At 47.0% G+C, this 21398-nt stretch overlaps 1 protein-coding gene across 15 annotated transcripts in view; it reads right to left on the reverse strand.

Annotated features, from left to right (window-relative positions):
* The window catches only part of ANK1 (ankyrin 1), a 213718-nt gene that overhangs the window by 114928 nt on the left and 77392 nt on the right, over positions 1–21398 (reverse strand). For 2 of the 15 annotated variants that reach the window (XM_073902553.1, XM_073902543.1), the window contains exon 1: positions 20812–20981. The exons of the other annotated variants lie outside the window; for them this stretch is intronic. In XM_073902553.1, coding sequence (XP_073758654.1) covers positions 20812–20838 — 27 coding nt within the window. In that variant the 5' untranslated portion in view covers positions 20839–20981. Of the gene's footprint in view, positions 1–20811; positions 20982–21398 lie in introns of those variants that run through there. 15 annotated transcript variants of the gene reach the window in all.

Genomic DNA, 21398 nt, shown 5'->3' on the forward strand with positions numbered 1-21398 from the left:
GCCTTGATCATTAGACACCAGCTGATCAGAAAGCCCCAAGACTTCTAACTGTTGTATATACTAGATGGTATAGGCGTTCCTAAAATATCCACACCGGAAAAAGCTCCTTTGCTCATCCCAAATCCATTTCCCCTGATTGAATGATTTTCTCATTTCCACAGAGAGCTATTAAACCGACCATGCAAATTATCAAGGCCCTACAGACCCAGGAGGAGAAAGAAAGAAATTAGAAGATAACATAAGGTAGTCAACCTCAGCAAAGGGAATACGGCACCAAACCCCATTTCCTCTTTGTGTTGTTTATCTTATAATCACATCATTCAAGGCTCTCCTTTCCAAGGACATCTAAGTCCTAGGCCTGGTCCATGCCACTGTCCTTCCTTGGAAGTTTTTGACAGGCCTCTGATCAGACACTTTCCTCTCTACTTGTTGGTAAGTTCCTCCTCAACATTCGATTGGAATCTGCCTTCCTCTGACTTCTACCCCATCTTTCACCTGGTAATGACCTTGAGAACACCATGGGATGACTCTCCGCTCTTGCCAGTGGCACCCTCATGACAATTAGGGACTTTCTTCCAGACTCTATTCTTTTTCTGCCCCTTGTTCCTTCAAGGTTTCCCCCAGATGCCATTCCAGACCCCTTTCCTTGGTAATTTCCTGCCTAAATCTGTGCTCCAATTACCAGGGTCAATCCTAAAATGAAAATCTGAACACCACCCTCTCAGTGTAGACTGATACTACGTTTCCCAAAGTATGTTCCTGGGACCACCAGCCCTGTGCACTGTCACCCACCCCACCCCGAAGGGTGCACTGGGCTAGGAAGTGTGGGAGACACAAACTCTATCCTCAGAGATTCTCAGAGCAAGGGAGCATGGGAGAGCTCTGAGTGGTCTTGGAGAAACCTGACCAGCGGGTGGAAGCCACTGTTTCCCAGTGCTTGACTCTAAAACTCTTTATTTCCCTACCCAACATAGGGCAGGAGGGGCTGGTCATTTTCACACTGATCTCCAGCTAGCTCAGCTCTACAGACATCCTCCTGTTTTTCTGCCCTACTCTTCTTCACTCCATGAACTTCAATGCAATAGCTAACTGTATTTACTGAATTCCTTCTTAAAGCAGTACACTGTTTTAGGCTATAATTAGCCAGTTCCAGGGGATCCTGGGTGGCTCAGTTGGTTAGGCGTCTGCCTTCAGCTCAGGTCATGATCTCTGGGTCCTGGGATCCAGCCCCGAATCAGGCTTCCTGCTCAGCAGGGAGTCTGCTTCTCCCTCTCTCCCTCTGACCCTCCTAACTGCTCGTTCTCTCTCTCTCTCTCAAATAAATAAGTAAATAAAATCTTTAAAAAAAAGTAGCCAGTTCCATAATTTTCCTGTTTTGTACATGTGAACTTTGGTATCTTACATTTTCACCTCTTCAGTAAGTTTTTTAATACAATTCAAGCTACCAGCTACCACATGAATATTTTTTTAGGTGATTGATATTTGTCATTAAATTCACTGAGAAATACAAAAGGCAAGGAGGAAACTGGAAACATTCTGAAATACTTTACCATGTATGGTGTATCTGAATCTAGGCAAAGCATTTTGTTGCCTTCAGTGAAAGTTTTTATATATAAAATAATTTTCCAATGCACTTGAGAGCTAACTACTTAAAAAAAAACCCATGGTGAAGTTTTTGCAAATTAAGTGAACATCCTGTTACACATCTGTTTTGGGGGTACACACTTACTGAGGCGGTTCTACTTCGTGTTTTAAAGTATGGGGGAGAGCCTGTCCATGGTGAGTCCAATGAGGCTTTGCTGAAGGAATGGGCAGAGTGGTATGCATCTTTTTTTAAGATTTTATTTATTTATCAGAGAGAGAGAGACTGAGAGAGCGAGCACAAGCAGGGGCAATGGCAGAGGGAGAGGGAGAAGCAGGCTCCCCACTGAGCGGGGAGCCTGATGCAGGGCTCAATCCCAGGACCCTGGGATCATGATCTGAGCTGAAGGAAGACACTTAAGCGACTGAGCCACCCAGGCGTCCCTGGGCAGAGTGGTATGATATGAAGGATTCAAAAGGTGATCTGCCAGGATCCCACCACAGAGCCAGCGTCTGGGGAGTGGGCTCCCGGGAGTCTCACATGAAATGCCACCACGTGGTCAGGGAGGAGAGAGGCCAGCCCCTGCTTCCCTTCCCGAGTCGTCTGCTTCTACCACTCAGATGACAGCAGAATAAGGTACAGGTTAAGGAGTCGGACTCTGGGCCCAGCTTTCCTGGCTTCATATCACAGTTCCAACACCTCCTGGCTACATGGCCTTGAACAAATTATAATCTCCCTGTGCCTCAGTTTCCTGATCTGTGACATACACTGACTTTGTAGAGCCACCCCAGGGATGAAATGAGGGAATACGTGTAGGGCTCTTAGAACAGGGCCTGGCACGGGGCTCAGGAGGTGTTAATGAGGCTCTTTCGCTTTCTCTTTCTTAGTTTGTTCTCTCCCATCCATGCACTGCTTTCCATTTTAACTCAAGCACCTGAGCCGGGCACTTCAGTCCTTCTCACCTGGTGACTCAGCAGCTCCCCACTGCTTTCCGGTGCTTTGACTACCCTGGCAGGTCATTCCCAGGTCCTTCTTTATCTACTTTCCAGCTCACTTTCCAACCTGATCTCATACCCTTCTTTTTTCCCCTACACGAGTTAACATGAACACACACTGACCACTCGGGGTCTTTCCCCAAGGTGGACCATCCACCTTCCCGTCTTCCTCCATTCTCGACTATCTGCAACAAAGCTGTCCCTTACAGCCAACCCGGAGGCACTATCTTCATGGACCTTCCCTTGATTTCCTCTGCTTGCAATGTCCCTTGCAATGGATTCCTTTCTTCTTTGGGATCACAGTGGTTTGTGTTCACGCCTCACACCCCCTTCCAGGCTGAGGGGGCTTGAAGGGCAGCCACCACAGGGCACTTCACGTCGGCACCCCCACAGGACCCTGCCCCTCTTGGGTGCTCAGTCATTACTCATCAGCTTGGAAAATGCTCTGGAGTACGACTCTGAAGGAACGGGAGTGAGAGCAAGCCATGATGGGGATAAGGGAATTAAGAACATTTCAGAGGAAGGCCTCCACGTGTGAAAGGCATGGTAGAAGACCGTCTTCAGGCAGCCCTCCTGCTGCCCCCGGGCCCAGAAAGAGCTGCCTGGGGGCGTGCTAAACCATGGAGACCCTGAAGACAGAGGCCCCCCACTCCCCGCCACTGCCCAGTTCAGTTATCAGCAATGTCCCAAAGGGGGGTGCACTTTTATTGTGACATAAACAAAATTAGATGCAAACAAAGTCTTAATCAAGAACTTAAAGCTGCACCAGGCACTTCTTGCTCCAAATATCTCATCTATTCAAAGGCTAGGAACAAAGTTACTGACAGCCATGTTGCAAATGAATGGAGTAGGGAAAGAGGGTTTAGTACAGTTGTCTTAATCCTAGAGCACCCATTTCTTTTTATTTTTAAAAAGATTTTATTTACATGAGAGACAGAGAGAGAGAGAGGATACAAGCAAGGGGAGGGGCAGGCAGAGAGAGAGAGAGACAAGCAGACTGCTTGCTGAGAAGAGAGCCCAATACGGGGCTCGATCCCAGGACCCTGAGATCATGACCCCAGCCAAAGTCAGCCACTTCATGAGTGAGCCTCCCAGGGCCCCCTGGGGCACCCATTTAAATATCACTGTGTGCCTGAGACATTCAGAACAACCTGCTTATACTAACTCAGCACCTGACACCAAACTCCTGCGGTTGTCAATGTCAAGTGCTAGTATCTGCATTTCCCAGATGGAGAAACAAGGACCTTCACAAGTGATTTTTCAAAACCCCAAAGGAAGACAATTTAGATGGAGACTAAAAATCCAAAGCTCCCCACCAGTCAGTTCATCACTCCACCTGCAAATGTGTTTTAACCAAATCCGAGAAAGACCAATTAAAATAAAAGGCTGTTTCTATGAGGATTTCATAAGGAGAAGAATAAAGGTAGTGCTGGAGCAGGTTCCATTTAACCAATCATTCAGAGCAACCACCTTGCCACATTTTCAAGTTTCAACACACACACCGGAGTCAGAGTTCAAAGATCATTCATTTTTTTTTTTTTAAGCTCCACAGTATTTATTTTGTACCAGAGACATCCTGAAGCAGAGATGGGACAAGGGCTAGATGAGTGCCACGGCCTTACGGGGCGCCGAGGATGGAGGGAGCTCTGAAATCTGCAGAGGACAGCGGACCTTCTCCAGCTCAAGGGATGGGTGGTGTTTGGATTGGTGCAGAGAGCTAGGGGTGGAGGGGCAGGCCCGGCCTGGGGGCCAAGGGTCCTGGTTTGTTGGTGATTCTATCAAAAGCCTGGAGAGGTTGGGTTGGAAAGCTCCATTCCAACAGGTGATACCGACTGGCAATTCACACTCATTAGGCAAAGAAAAGACCAACAATGCCCTTTGCTTCAGTGTGAGGGGGGCAGCTGGGCTCTGCGCTCCTACAGGTGTCAGTCTGGATGTAGACTCTGACCTGAACCTGACCCCCTGGGAACCTGAGAGTGATAGCTAGCAGAGATAAGGAGCATTCGGCGGTGTTATAATACCTTCTTGAGGGATAGCCAGCAAAATCAGCACATGATGCAGAACACGAGTTAGCTTGAGAAGCCTCTTTGAAAGATTGGGTGTCTCTCAAATAAATAACTGTTAGAACATGGTTCATCTGATTCGGCTCCATTGGGGGGGAAAAAAGAAAGAAGAAAAACAGTACTGGTCCAGAAATGGCTCCGATAACACCCACCAATACAGCCGCCCTCCCCCACCTGGCGCCCTGGCAGAGGCTGCTAATTTATCACAAAGTCTTGCCCATCAGCCTAAAAGTGGCTTCAGAATCTTTCTGAACACAGCATTTCAGGCAGCTGCTTCCAATCAGATTGGCATCACACAGGCAACGAGACTCATTTTCTATTCCAATGTTGTTTAATCAGCAATTTATAACAAACATGATGCTCTCGGCTGTGGGGCATGAATGGTTCATCAGTCTTGATGACATATTCTTCAAGATTACTCCCCCCCCGCCCCGTTTCTCTGATTGCATGCTTTCCAGAGCACGGTTATAACTGACTGCCAGTTAGATTTTCTTAATGGGCTGGAATCCACTGACCAGAGAACACAAGTGAGTAAGGGCACAAGAGCACCAGATGGCCAGAGAAGTCATACCTCTCGTTGTGAAGTTGGCAGGCTGGTGTCAACACCAGACTCTGGTGAGTCAGATTGGTGGTAAGTCAAGTTCCCAAACCTGCTGCTCTGATGGTGCCTCCAAATCAAGTTTTCTGGCCTACAAGCTGAGGACTAGCCCCCTGACCATGGAGCACCCCTATGAGCAGCCTGTCAACACCCCCAGACAACAACCTGATTTCTTCACGTTTTCTGACTGCAACAAGACTCAGTTTCCTCATCTGTAACATGGGTGTCTGCTGTGAGCATCAAATGAGCTGAGGCATGTAAATCACACAGCGCCGTGATTGATACACAGCAGTTACTAAGTACTGTTAATTGTCTGCCACTCCCCTTAATTAGGATGTCATCAATGCTCACCTGGAGACTGGCAGTGTTTCCCTAGCTGATTTTCACTCCCTGCCACTCCAATGACCCCTCTTCCTCAACACTGCCACAGTGAGCATTCTGAGCATGACACTTTCCTGCTTGAAAGCTTTTGCTGGATCTCCAACGTCTGCAGAATCAAGTTCACAGTCTTAGGCTGATGTTCGAAAACTCACAATCTAGCCTCTGCCCAATTCTTCAACCTCCTCTCCCACCACCCACCTGCACACCACCCACCTGTCCCTGAACACCTGGACCATGCACCTTTCCCAGACCCACGAGGCACTTCTATGCCTTCCATATGTTTGATCATGCTTTCTCTGCCCCCGGCCTCCTCCCAGTCCCTGATTTGTGAAATTCTACGGATTCTTCAAGGCCATTCAGAGTTCTCTTCCTCTACGAAGTTTCCCTGACAAACCCCCTTGTTCAGCTGACAAGCAGAATTAATTCGTCCCCATTCCAGCCTCCTACTAATGAGCACTCACCCCTTCCTGAGGGTCATTTACCCTTGTTTCCTACTCAGTAGACTCTGTTGACCTGAACTGAAGTTATGTTGAAGGTAGGAAGGTATTTTTTAAATTTCCAAAGTTCTTAGCATGTTGAGAGCTACTGATCCACAGAAGAACTTGTGATTCGATATATATATGTATACATATATACATATATATATAAAACAGATATTTGCTGATACTCCAGGCTCTATCTCGTGTACTCCTCACCACAACCGTAGGACAACCGCTATTGCCTCCAGTTTACAGATGAGGAAGCGGAGGTATGGGGAAGGTCTACAGTTGGCCCAAGGGCACCAGCTAGAAAATGGATTGAAACCCAAGGGGTCTGGCTGCAGATCCCACAGGCCTTCAGAGTTGCTTGGGTGAGTTCACCCACACCACGCGGTTTGGGCACTGGGAAGGGCAGACTAGGGGAGTCAGGCACATAAAGTAATAATTTCAGTGTGACCGGTCCTTGAGGTGAGGAAGATGCACACCTGCCAGCATCCATCTATAGAGAGTCAGGGGACAGACAAAAGTTGGCAACCCAGCTGTGGGACGTGGACCAGTTAATTCGCTGCTCAGCCTCTGTTTCCTCATCGGAAAAGTGACAGTAATAATACCTCCATTGCAGGGTGATTTCAACATCACATTAAGACAAAGTATGTAAAGAAAATGCTATACTTGATACACTATCAAACTATATTGTTCTCGAGGCCCGTCCCAAAACCCTAATGCAAAGTGACTGTCCCATAAAGGAAAAACTCCCTAAAAGAAAACTCATGAGTCTGTGTTTCTTGAGCAATATATCTTACAGGAATGCAGAAAACAGGACATCAACTTAAAGGAGGGAGCCAGCTACTTGAAAGAACTAGTGAGAAACAGACCTAACCAGCCTGCAGCAGATGGACCCCCACGCTGGCCTTGGCGTGTGCACAGTGACTGCCGGGACCACCTTCAAGTTACCTTTCCCTCATTTAAATGTTAAAAATCACGTGCAGGGATGCAGATTTCACATGCTAATGAGACATGCAACGTATAGAAAAGCATGTTCTCTAAAGTACGCAAGCGCCAAGAAAAACCTCACCTCTCCATGCTTAAACATCATCCTTTTCCGATATGCTTGAGGGCGCCTCTGAGATTCTCCGTTCACTATCTTCCGGGTGCCATTTTAGACAGAAATCCTTTGGTGCTAGAAATACAGTGTCTGCTTCGTGGCTTCATAGTGCAGAGCTTTTAGCCCTCACTAACAGGGCCAGGGCAAAAGACTAGTCAGCTGTGGGCCATTTTCCACTTTGTGAGGGAGATGAGCGGCTCCACACCTGAGGGAAGCCCTTCCAGCTGCCCCTCGTCCCATGGAAGCCGGACGGGAAGGAATTTGGCATCCATCCTCACCACTCGGTGATCCCTTTGGAAATCATTTAGAAGTTGAACCTCAAGATATTGGCCACCGAGCAAGTGAGCTGCTCAGTTTAAGAAACCATCCCTGAGGGGCGGAGCAAGATGGCGGAGGAGCAGGAGACCTGGATTTCGTCTGGTCTCAGGAATTCAGCTGAATAGGGATCAAACCATGCTGAACACCTACGAACTCAACAGGAGATCGAAGATAAGAAGAGTAACAACACTCTGAACAGAAAAGCGACCACTTACTGGAAGGTAGGACGTGCGGAGAAGTGAATCCGAGGCGATATTCGGGAGGATAGACGGCGGGGGAGGGGGCCTCCGTCGGCCGCTTCTGGCAAGTGCTAGAGCCGCGGAGCACAAAATCGGAACTTTTAGGAGTCGGCTCCGCTGAGGGACGTCGCTCCAGTGGCTAAGCGGGGGGTGGAACCCTCGCGGGACAGTGTGGTCTCAGGACCCTCAGGGTCACAGAAAGACCGGGGGTGCCTGAGTGCGGCAGAGCTCCCAGGTATCGGAGCGGGGAAGCCGGCTGCAGAGACGGAGCTGAGGCGCGGGCTCTCGGCTCAGGGTTGCCATAAACTGTGATCCGCGGCCCAGTCGGGCCACGGCTCCTCCAGCAGGGACCCAACAAGCGGCAGAGCCGGGGAGACTCCCCTTCCTCCCCCGGGAGGAGCGGCGCGGGAGCGCACCCCAGGGATCTGCTCAGTTTGGAGACTCCACACGGGGTCGGGTGCCAGAGATAGAAACGCTCGGTCACAGGCCGGGTGAGCACGGAGTGCGGCCGGAGACCAGGGAGACGGGAGTGACTGCTTTTCTCTGGGGGCGCACTGAGGAGCGGGGCCTCGAGTTCTCAGCTCCTCCGGGTGGAGTTTGGGAGGCCACCATTTTCGCCCTGGTCCTCCAAAGCTGTACCGAGAGCGTGCAGGGAACAAAAGCTTCTGAGAGCAAAGCCGAGCAGCTTGCTTAGCCCGGACCGACAAGGGCGGGGCAATTCAGCCTCGGCAAAGACAACTGGAAACCACAGCAACAGGCCCCTCCCCCAGAAGATCAGCAGGAACAGCCAGCAAGCCAAGACCAAGTTTACCGATCAAGGAGAACAGGAGAACTCCAGCGCTAGGGGAATACTGCACATAGAATTCATGGCTTTTTTTTTTACCACGATTCATTAGTTCATCAAAGTTAATTTTTTAACTGTTTTTTTTTAATTTTACTTTTTCCCTTTTTCAACCAACATCTTATAAATCCCTTTTTTAAAAAAATTTTTTTTATTTTTCATTTTTAGAGTCATATTTTATCCCTTCATAGTAGTTACCCTTATTTTTGGCATATATATATAAGTTGTTCTCTCTTTAAAATTTTGAGATACAGTTTCTTCTAACAGATCAAAATATACCCTAAATCACTAGTGTATGGCTTTGTTCTAGTCTCTTGCCTGATCACATTCTTTCCCTTTTTTCTTTTTTTTTTTAAATCTTCTTTCTTTTTTCAAACAACTTATCAATTCCTTTTATAAAATCTTTTATAATTTCCATCTTTACAGTCATCTTCCATCCCTTCATTGTAACAACCCTTATTTTGTACATATATGTCTTTCTTCCTTTAAAATTTTCGGAGGCACTTTTTTCTAACAGACCAAAGTATGCCCAAAATCTAGTGTGTGGCACTGATCTATGCACTAGCCTGATCATATTTGATCATATTCTGCTTTTTTTGTATTGTTCTGTTTTTGTTTTTATCTTTTTTTTTCTCCTTCTTTTTTCTTTCCCTTTCTTTTCCCCTGGTTTCAGGTCTTTTCTGATTTGTATACAGTATATTTGCTGGCGACGTGGTTAACCTGTTAGCATTTTGTTCTCTCATTCATCTCTTCTCCTCTGGACAAAATGACAAGACGAAAAAAGTCACCTCAGCAAAAAGAACAAGAGGTAGTACTGTCAGCCAGGGACCTACTCAATATGGACATTAGTACGATGTCAGACCTAGAGTTCAGAATCATGACTTTAAAGATACTAGCTGGGCTTGAAAAAAGCATGGAAGTTATTAGAGAAACCCTTTCTGGAGAAATAAAAGAACTAAAATCTAACCAAGTCGAAATCAAAAAGGCTATTGATGAGGTGCAATCAAAAATGGGGGCACTAACTGCTAGGATGAGGCAGAAGAGAGAATCAGTGATATAGAAGACCAAATGATGGAAAATAAAGAGGCTGAGAAAAAGAGAGATAACCAACTACAGGATCACGAGGGCAGAATTCGAGAGATAAGTGATACGATAAGATGAAACAACATTAGAACAATTGGGATCCCAGAAGAAGAAGAAAGAGAGAGAGGGGTAGAAGGTATATTGGAGCAAATAATAGCAGAGAACTTCCCTAATGTGGGGAAGGAAACAGGCATCAAAATCTAGGAGGCACAGAGAACCCCTCTCAAAATCAATAATAATAGGTCAACACCCTGACATCTAATAGTAAAACTTACGAGTCTCAGAGACAAAGAGAAAATCCTGAAAGCAGCTCGGGAGAAGAGATATGTAACCTACAATGGCAGAAATATTAGATTGGCAACAGACCTATCCACAGAGACCTGGCAGGCCAGAAAGGACTGGCATGATATCTTCAGAGCATTAACGAGAAAAATATGCAGCCAAGAATACTATATCCAGCTAGGCTGTCATTGAAAATAGAAGGAGAGATAGAAAGCTTCCAGAACAAACAAAAACTAAAGGAATTTGTAAACACGAAACCAGCCCTCCAAGAAATATTGAAAGGGGTCCTCTAAGCAAAGAGAGAGCCTAAAAGCAGCATAGATCAGAAAGGAACACAGACAATATACAGTAACAGTCACCTTACAGGCAATACAATGGCACTAAATTCATACCTTTCAATAGTTACCCTGAATGTAAATGGGCTCAATGCCCCAATCAAAAGACACAGGCTATCAGATTGGATTAAAAAACAAGACCCATCCATATGCTGTCTGCAAGAGACTCATTTTAGACCCAAAGACACCCCCAGATTGAAAGTGAGGGGGTGGAAAACCATTTACCATGCTAATGGACACCAAAAGAAAGCTGGGGTGGCAATCCTTATATCAGACAATTTAGATTTTAAACCAAAGACTGTAATCAGAGATGAGGAAGGACACTATATCCTACTTAAAGGGTCTCTCCAACAAGAAGATCTAACAATTGTAAATATCTATGCCCCTAACATGGGAGCAGCCAATTATATAAGGCAATTAATAACAAAAGCGAAGAAACACATTGACAACAATACAATAATAGTGGGGGACTTTAACACCCCCTGACTGAAATGGACAGATCATCTAAGCAAAAGATCAACAAGGAAATAAAGACTTTAAATGACACACTGGACCAAATGGACTTCACAGACATATTCAGAACATTCCATCCCAAAGCAACGGAATACACATTCTTCTCTAGTGCCCATGGAACATTCTCCAGAATAGATCACATCCTAGGTCACAAATCAGGTCTCAACTGGTACCAAAAGACTGGGATCATTCCCTGCATATTTTCAGACCACAATGCTTTGAAACTAGAACTCAATCACAAGAGGAAAGTCAGAAAGAACTCAAATACATGGAGGCTAAAGAGCATCCTACTAAAGAATGAATGGGTCAACCAGGAAATTAAAGAAGAATTAAAAAAATTCATGGAAACCAATGAAAATGAAAACACAACTGTTCAAAATCTTTGGGATACAGCAAAGGCAGTCCTGAGAGGAAAGTATATAGCAATACAAGCCTTTCTCAAGAAACAAGAAAGGTCTCAAATATACAACCTAACCCTATACCTAAAGGAGCTGGAGAAAGAACAGCAAATAAAGCCTAAACCCAGCAGGAGAAGAGAAATAATAAAGATCAGAGCAGAAATCAATGAACTAGAAACCAAAAGAACAGTAGAACAGATGAACGAAACTAGGAGCTGGTTCTTTGAAAGAATTAACAAGATTGATAAACCCCTGGCCAGGCTTATCAAAAAGAAAAGAGAAATGACCCAAATCAACAAAATCATGAATGAAAGAGGAGAGATCGCAATCAACACCAAAGAAATGCAAACAATTATAAGAACATATTATGAGCAACTCTATGCCAGCAAATTAGATAACCTGGAAGAAATGGGTGCATTCCTAGAGATGTATCAACTACCAAAATTGAACCAGGAAGAAATAGAAAACCTGAACAGACCTATAGCCACTAAGGAAATTGAAGCAGTCATCAAAAATCTCCCAAGAAACAAAAGCCCAGGGCCAGATGGCTTCCCAGGGAAATTCTATCAGACATTTCAAGAAGAATTACTACCTATTCTCCTGAAACTGTTCCAAAAAATAGAAATGGAAGGAAAATTTCCAAACTCATTTTATGAGGCCAGCATTACCTTGATCCCAAAACCAGACAAAGACCCCATCAAAAAGGAGAATTACAGATCAATATCCTTGATGAACATGGATGCAAAAATTCTCACCAAAATACTAGCCAATAGGATCCAACAGTACATTAAAAGGATTATTCACCATGACCAAGTGGGATTTATCCCTGGGCTGCAAGGATGGTTCAACATCTGCAAATCAATCAACGTGATACAATACATTAACAAAAGAAAGAACAAGAATCATATGATCCTCTCAATAGATGCAGAAAAAGCATTTGACAAAGTACAGCATCCTTTCTTGATCAAAACTCTTCAGAGTATAGGGATAGAGGGTACATACCTCAATATCATAAAAGCCATCTATGAAAAACCTACAGCAAATATCATTCTCAATGGGGAAAAACTGAGAGCTTTTCCCCTAAGGTCAGGAACGCGGCAGGGATGTCCACTATCACCACTGCTATTCAACATAGTATTAGAAGTCCTAGCCACAGTAATCAGACAACAAAAAGAAATCAAAGGCATCCAAATCGGCAAAGAGGAAGTCAAACTCTCCCTCTTTGCAGATGATATGATACTGTATGTGGAAAACCCAAAAGACTCCACCCCAAAACTGCTAGAACTCATACAGGAATTCAGTAAAGTAGCAGGATATAAAATCAATGCACAGAATCAGTGGCATTCCTATACACCAACAACAAGACAGAAGAGAGACAAATCAAGGAGTCGATGCCATTTACAATTGCACCCAAAACCATAAGATACCTAGGAATAAACTTAACCAAAGAGGCAAAGGATCTGTACTCAGAAAACTATAAAATACTCAGGAAAGAAATTGAAGAAGACACAAAGAAATGGAAAAACGTTCCATGCTCATGGATTGGGAGAACGAACATTGTGAAGATGTCAGTGCTACCTAGAGCAATCTACACATTCAATGCAATCCCCATCAAAATACCATCTGCTTTTTTCAAAGAAATGGAACAAATAATCCTAAAATTTGTATGGAACCAGAAGAGACCCCGAATAGCCAGAGGAATGTTGAAAAAGAAAAGCAAAGCTGGCGGCATCACAATTCCGGACTTCCAGCTCTATTACAAAGCTGTCATCATCAAGACAGTATGGTACTGGCACAAAAACAGACGCATAGATCAATGGAACAGAATCGAGAGCCCAGAAATGGACCCTCAACTCTATGGTCAACTTATCTTTGACAAAGCAGGAAAGAATGTCCAATGGCAAAAAGACAGTCTCTTCAACAAATGGTGTTGGGAAAATTGGACAGCCACACGCAGAAGAATGAAACTGGACATTTCCTTACACCACACACAAAAATAGACTCCAAATGGTTGAAAGACCTAAACGTGAGACAGGAGTCCATCAAAATCCTAAAGGAGAACACGGGTAGCAACCACTTCGACCTAGCTGCAGCAACTTCTTCCTAGAAACATTGCGAAAGGCAAGGGAAGCAAGGGCAAAAATAAACTATTGGGATTTCATCAAGATAAAAAGCTTTTGCACAGCAAAAGAAACAGTCCACAAAACCAAAAGACAACCGACAGAATGGGAGAAAATATTTGCAAATGACATATCAGATAAAGGGCTAGTATCCAAAATCTATAAAGAACTTATGAAACTCAACACCCAAAGAACAAATAATCCAATCAAGAAATGGGCAGAAGACATGAACAGACATTTTTCCAAGGAAGACATCCAAATGGCCAACAGACCCATGAAAAAGTGCTCAACATCGCTTGGCATCAGGGAAATCCAAATCAAAACCTCAATGAGATACCACCTCATACCAGTCAGAATGGCTAAAATTAACAAGTCAGGAAATGACAGATGTTGGCGGGGATGTGGAGAAAGGGGAACCCTCCTACACTGTTGGTGGGAATTCAAGCTGGTGCAACCACTCTGGAAAACAGTATGGAGGTTCCTCAAACAGTTGAAAATAGAGCTACCATATGATCCAGCAATTGCACTACTGGGTATTTACCCCAAAGATACAAATGTAGGGATCCGAAGGGGTACGTGCACCCCAATGTTTATAGCAGCAATGTCCACAATAGCCAAGCTGTGGAAAGAGCCAAGATGTCCATCGACAGATGAATGGATAAAGAAGAAGTGGTATATATACACAATGGAATATTTTGCAGCCATCACAAGGAATGAGATCTTGCCATTTGCAACGACGTGGATGGAACTGGAGGGTGTTATGCTGAGTGAAATAAGTCAATCAGAGAAAAACATGTATCATATGACCTCACTGATATGAGGAATTCTTAATCTCAGGAAAGAAACTGAGGGTTGCTGGAGTGGTGGGGGGTGGGAGGGAGGGGGTGGCTGGGTGATGGACATTGGGGAGGGTATGTGCTATGGTGAGTGCTGTGAATTGTGCAAGACTGTTGAATCACAGATCTGTACTTCTGAAACAAATAATGCAACATACGTTAAGAAAAAAGAAAAAGAAGAAGATAGCAGGAGGGGAAGAATGAAGGGGAGTAAGTCAGAGGGGGAGACGAACCATGAGAGACGATGGACTCTGAAAAACAAACTGAGGGTTCTAGAGGGGAGGGGGGTGGGGGGATGGGTTGGCCTGGTGATGGGTATTAAAGAGGGCACATTCTGCATGGAGCACTGGGTGTTATGCACAAACAATGAATCATGGAACACTACATCAAAAACTAATGATGTAATATATGATGATTAACATAAAAATAAAAATTAAAAAAAAAATCATCCTTTTCCCACCTTTCTTTTTAAAGAATAGATTTATTTATCCATTTTAGAGAGAGAGTGTGAGCGGGGTGGGGTGGGGATGGGGGAGAGAATCCTGAAGCAGATTCCCCACTGAGTGTGGAGCCCAGTGCGGGGCTAGATCTCACAACCCAGGAGATCACGACCTGAGCTGAAACCAAGAGTCGGATGCCCAACTGATTGAGCCACCCAGGCGCCCCTCCCACCTAACTTTCTTTAAGAAACTCTTCCTGACCTTGCCTCGGGGAGTCAGCCTGAGGACACTGTGTTGCCTCCATTCTACTCGAGCACAGACCCCAGTGAAGCCTTGTCTGGAATGGCCCTTTGGCCTCTTGTCAACTTCTATTGGGGAGAGAGCCCAACGGCCTGGTCAATCAATTCCACACAGTGTTTTCAAAGGTCTAGTGGAAGGGCACAGTTTGATCAACTCTGGCACGGGAGCCAAGAAGCCCAGCTAGCTACAGGGCTGACCCCATGGTGTGTGCATGAAAAGGGTATTCACCATCTGTCAACTCCATCACCAGTCCCTATTGCCACTTCCAGCCCAGCATCGCTCATCGACTTGCACACTCCACATTGTGACAGGTAGATTGCCTGGGATCCGGATCTTGGGATAGATATATAGCTAGGAAGGAATCTTAGGCCCAGCCACTGTCCTAGGCAAGAGAGTGAGCCTTTCTTTCCTTTCTCCCCTCTGTGCCAGCACCTCACCCCTCTCTGCATCCCTATTTCATGAACCTGCCCTAAATCCCACTCCTTGCTTTTGCCGAAATCCTCAACTAATCCCATGCAAATGAGAATTATTTCCTTGCATCTGTACAATTCAAGATCCTATTATAAAGGCTTAAGTGTATGCACTTAATAGAAGATGTTTAGAGATCAAAACCCCTTTAAGAACCTAAGGAATAATCTCTAATGGTGTAACTTCAGGCTTCACTTTGGACCCAGGGTGATCGTTTTGGAGGGTGGGGATTCTACTGGTACCTTTGGATCACACCACTAGACAGAAATATTAGCCTGCCCCTAGCCACTCCCTTCCCTAGGAGAAAAGGAGAGCCACGGGTATACACCATGACCGCCCCCCCCCCCGACCCCACTGGAAGGATAGGTTGCCAGAGTGGGCAAGGGAGTGTGGCCCAGAAAGGCTTTTCCGAGTAGCTGGAACCTGTTCCGTTGTCAGCAAATCATCATCAGCCTTGATCGATGGCTGGGCCATCAGAGAACAGGACTGGACCAAAGCCAGCTTCTTTTCAGCTTTTCTAGGCACGAGCTTCCCAAAAGAAATTGAAACCAGGTACTCTCTCTTACAAAATAATGCTTCACAATCCACTCCTGGAAAGGGCAGAGCAGTTTTCTGACCATTATTGTCCCGGGAAGGGCCAGACAGGCTTCCCCCTGACTCCTTCTGTCTCCTAGAGACAGCTGGTGCCTGCAGCTTTCTCAGGAGGGAGCTTGGGTTCCAGGCCCTGGGTAGGAGAGCGGGGGCTGTTTGATGGTTTTGTTGGTCTTAATCTGCCCTTCAGCAAATTCTCCCTTCCGGCAATGCAGGCTGCCCCCGTCCTCGCCCCACCTTCCACTCCAAGCAGATTTCAGCAGCTGGTTGGCCAGGCGTGGGAGCTGTGGGACTGCTTCCGCCCTTAATGTGCCTTCCTTCCAGAGCCGTGACAGTAAATTCAGGAGATAAATCAGTCTCTACTCAGAGAACCAGCCGCAGAGGGATGGTGTGGTCAAGGGTGAGCGGGAGGCAGGGGAGGAAACGATTCTGTTTCTCACCAGATCTCTAATTGGTTGTCACTGCCTGTCAGACAATGATGACAAACTTCGAATGTGGCCTGAGCAGTCACACGGGCCTCAGTCCACACTGCGCAACCAGAGAAAGCAGGTCGGTCGGCCAGCTTGGGCCTTAGGTTGTGACGGCCCCCACCCCGCAGGGCCTGTTGATTTATTTTCCAAATAAACGACCCAACATATTCCTAACACTCAGTCAATGCTCGGGGTTCGGACAAGTTCAGCCCCACGTTCAAGACGTGGTTGATGCCGGGGAAAACAGGAGGAGTGACTCAAATGTGAGTCAGCTGGAGCTGCAGCTCTCCTCCTGCCACCCCCGGCTTGGAGGAGGAGACCGATGTGTAAATAAGTGTAAAGAGAGAGACAATGAGAAGGCTCTTAAGGGAGGTTCCGAGAAAGTGCAAGGAGAGCTCTGAGGAAGGAGAAATTATCTTGTGAATTTTTAAAAAATCCCAACAGCAAAGTATCTTAAAGGTCAACATAGAAACCACCAGGGCAGTGATTTCTGATTGCAGGTTTGTGACCAAACTAGTGAGCAGGAACCGGTCGTGAGGTGTTTTTGCAAGCAGTCTGTTGTTCATTCATGAACGCAACCAACACTTCATGAGCGCCTGCTACTGGCCGGGCACCATGCGACGTGCCTAGGATACAACAGCGAACCAGACAAGCACATGGCCCCCCAGGTGGAGCTTACAAATATAATATAAAAATTTCCAAGTGCAGCCTGTTTGGTGTGCCCGAAGCAATTCTCATGGAGCCAGAGGTAGGAAGCAAGGTGGGAAAGATGGGCAGGCCAGGGCAGGAGGGGTCTCGTTAAGGAGTCTGGATTCTATCCTAAAGAACGTGAAGCCACTGAATATTTGATTTATGTATTTCTGAGAGAGAGAGTGAGCGCAAGTGGGGGTTGGGGCAGAGAGAGAGGGAGAAGCTCCAGCAGACTCCCCGCTGAGCACGAAGCCCAAATACGACACAGGGCTGGATCTCACAACCCTGAGATCATAACCTGAGCTGAAATCAAGAGTCCAACACTCAACCCACTGAGCCACCCAGGTGCCCCAAGTCACTGAATATTCGAAGTTGGGGAGTGATATGGCGAGACTTGCCTTTCTACAAAATCACCGTGGTTGTGTGTAAAGGAGGGGTCCTGGAGGGCCAGATGCCCTGTAGGAAGACCATTCGTACTTTTTGAAACTTAGAGCAGATGCAAGGCTTCCCCTCTGTGGCAACTCTGCCATCACATGCTTACACCCGATAAGCTTTCCTGACCGCTCGTGTTCCAGAACCATAGTCCGCTTTATCCATGTGGAGGTCCAAAGGAAGCAGCGAAGGATCAGCCGCTGTGATTACACATCACTGTGCTGCATATGAATCGTGACTGTATAGTGGCTTCTGTTTTCTATTTAATTTTACCCGTGACAATTTTTTTAAGTAAAGAGCATCTGTGGCACTATTTATTTTCTCATTAAATTGGAGAGTGTAAGGGAGAAGGGGATTATCAATACCCAGGTATGACCATGAAATATATCATGCAGAACCATGTCAACAATCAGTCCTGTGTATCCCAGAGGAAAAAAGGCTAAGAACAAATGCACCAGAGGTCAGTGATTACTGCGTTGCCACACTCTAGTAGGTGGGTTTTTTTTTTTTTTTTTTTTTTTTGGTAGCCCATTCCTGGGAGTTTGGTTTCAAAGGCATTAGGAAGTCAGAGGTAGAGGAAGAAGTCAAATCATACCATGTGTCTAATCCCCAGATCGTGTAATGCTTCTTGTCTCTCTCAGAGTAAAAATAATGTTCTTACAATGGTATACAAGACCCTAGATGTTCTGTACCCCACCCCCTCCCCATTCTCCCTCCTACCACCTCTCTGACCTCAGGCTTTTGGACTCTGCCCTCTTCCCTCTGCCCCAGCCACACTGGTATCCTGGTTCTTCCCACAACTCACACCTTTCTCCGGACACTTGCATGTGCTGTTTCCGCCAAAGTTGTGCGTGGCTCCCTCTCCTACCTCCTTGACGTCTTTGCTCAGCTGCTTTTTTTTTTAAGGGAGGTACAAAAAACAATATTCTTTATTTTTAAGAATGCTGCTAACCAAGATCATCATGTTTGTCAGTGCCCATTCAACTGGCCATCTTACAAATTTTCTCCCCCAAATCATAATGGATAAATACAATCATCAGCAGTTTGACATTAGAAATGCTAGCCACAGACAGCAGAGACCTGATTAAAATGTCATCGAACCAGGTGGGCCAGCCAGAAAGAAAAGCCTCCAACTCAATACCCTAAGAACCTGACACAGATAACTGCATCCCCAAGTATCACGAGTTCTCTTGGATTCTACGGGTAATCCATCTCAACAGTGAGAATGTAACTGAAAAATATGTAGCTTCTCATAATCGACAAAGTCTCCTATTTAAGATTCTTGACATCAGATTGTAATCCTTATTAACAGTCACGTGGAATCTAAGTTTGAAACACAACAGCTGACGTGAACTTCACTGAGGCTCTCTCTGAGTGCCTTATTGACACTGCGAATGCCCCAAGCTTCCTAAGACCCTTTGCATGTTCCCCGCCCCCTGCACTTCTCATCTTTCAGCAAATGAGTACTCATTTATTTTGTTTCCAGTCTGTCTCCTTGCCCTGCTGGAGGGTAAGCTCTGCAGGGCAGGGATCTGTGCCTGCTCTGTTCCCTGCCTGTATTCCCAGTGCCTACAACAGGACCTGACAGACACAGGTACTTGATGAATGTTTATTAAACGTTGAACAGACCTTGAGGACAAAGATTTTCAGTGCCTTTACCATCTTTCTTACTTTCTCTCTTTTATTTTTTTTGGCAACAGCAACAACAGTCTTTCTCAATATGCTTCCCTTTGATTAAATTCAAAATAAGTCAGCTGATTTTTCAAAGACACTGGCCAAATCATTTGGGGGGAAGGGGTGACAACCTGGATTTAGAAACTAATTGCAACTGGCCCCTGAAGTCTAGGGTCAGCTGAGTTTATACGACGCTGCTTATAAAAACAACCTTCTATACTTGTGCTTCCTTTTCTACTGTTTCCATGTTCAGCTGCACAGGACCAGTAGCCAGAAAGAAACACACACACAAAATGAGGCTCTCCCGAGGCTATTTGGTTGGTGAAAGTCATCACGCTCATTTGAAACATTTGTCATAATGCATTCCTTATTCCTGCAAGACGCTGGGCTTGTCTTTGGGTCTGGAGACGCTCTTGCGCCTCCTGCACCACTCACGGTCTCCTCCCCGAGCTCTGAGGTCTGTCACGAACAGCCTCCAAGACTCCGTTTGAAACCGTGGCCTAGGGTTACCCGGTGAAAGGAAAAGCCTCAGCTGCACATAACCTGCTTCCTGCTTGCTGCTGGTGAGGCTCAAAGCCAGAGTCCCCAGGTTCCTGCACAGACCCTCCCTTCCTGGGGAAGAAAATTAGTCATCAGAAAGGCGAGTTGTGAAGATGTGAAACTGCTAAAAAGAAATTCCCACTTCATATGGTTTCCCTTGTACCCACACACTTTTACACAGGTCAGAAGGGTGCATGCTCTCCCAGGTGACTCCACTAGGGTCCCTCTGAGCATGTGGCCTGGGGTCCACCTCTGGCCTCTGAATCCCCCACCAAAACCAACAACCACACCCTGACACAAGACACTTAAAAAACAGTCCAGCAGTGGTGCTGCTACATTGTGATATGTCCTATCACCACAGGAGAATTGGGGGTGGGGTGGGGTGACCCCCTGTGATGCTCTGTTGCCCCTTAAAGAATATCCGTCAGACCCTAGCTCCCACTCTGGAGCTTTTGCCCCTCTGTCTTAGACTTTTCTCCCTCTAGTAAGTTAGCAACAGAAATCCAAAGTTCAGTGTTTCGAGAACAGGGAAGGTGTGACCATGAGGTAACTGACTTTTGTGGGTCATTGAGTAAACAAGCAAGCCCCCTTCCAAATGAGGCTGACCCAGGCCCCCTGTCAGAGCAGCCCAAATTCTCAGGGCCACTGGCCTGTGAAAACACACCGGAAATACACACTGCTCCGTGGACTCAAAGGAAAGCTTCTAGAATCCCAATAGACCAAAGAAGGGATATAATCCAAAGATTATTCTCCCCAACCCCTAATGCAGACAGAACATAATTCAGAGAACCAGGTAGGTGGAACTCAATTTGACAGCAGATCTCGGGCTGTAAAACATATGAACTGGACTAATTGAGCCAAGCAGAGGCCACCTGCCGCCTTCAGCGCCCAAGCGAATGAGTGCTGACGCTACTACAAAGCCTGGAGCCCAGGGGGTGCACGCAGGTGAGCCGACAGACAGCTGCGCTGCTCGCCGCCCTCGCCGGCTCCTCGCCCTTCCCAAGCACCCCGCCTCCGAGCAGCTGCTGGAGCACTCACTTTGAAGAAGCCCCTCGGGAAGGGCATGCCGGTCCCTCACCAGGATCCCGCGGGGGGTCCGCTGTGGTCCGTCGCGGTCCGCTGTGGGAGCAGCTGGGGCTGCGGGACGCGCCGCGCCTGTGCCGGGCCGGGGCCGTCTGGGGCTAGGCGGCCGCGGCGCGCGGCCCTCCGACGGCCTTATCGGCGGCAGAGGCGCGCTATCGGGCGGCCCCCGGGAGCTCAGCGCGCGGGCGGAGGGGAGGCGCCCGCCTGCGGCGGGCAGATTACAGCGGCGCCCTCGCCGCCTCCCGCTCCCCAGGCCGCGGCCGGCGCAGTCCCTGCCGAGGGCCCCCGGGGGCCGCGACCAGGCCGGCCAGCCCCTCACAGAGCTGCGCCGCGGGGAGGCGAGGGGAGCGCCGGCCCGCCGCTTCTCCCCCTCGGCCGGCTGCGGGCTTGGGGTGCGGGCGGTGGTGTGGGGGGGGCGTCTTCCAGAGCCGGGGCTGCCCGGAGGAGTCTCCAGGAGGAGACGAAGCCCCCACATGGGGGCGGCATGCGGGCGGCATGCCTTGCACGGGCAGAGGACTGTGGGGGAGTCGCTGGCCTTCTGT

This window comes from Callorhinus ursinus, unplaced genomic scaffold (genome assembly GCF_003265705.2).
Source record: "Callorhinus ursinus isolate GAN/ISIS: 27379988/994484 unplaced genomic scaffold, GSC_fseal_2.0 scaffold17, whole genome shotgun sequence".
In the NCBI taxonomy this organism is placed as follows: domain Eukaryota; kingdom Metazoa; phylum Chordata; class Mammalia; order Carnivora; family Otariidae; genus Callorhinus; species Callorhinus ursinus.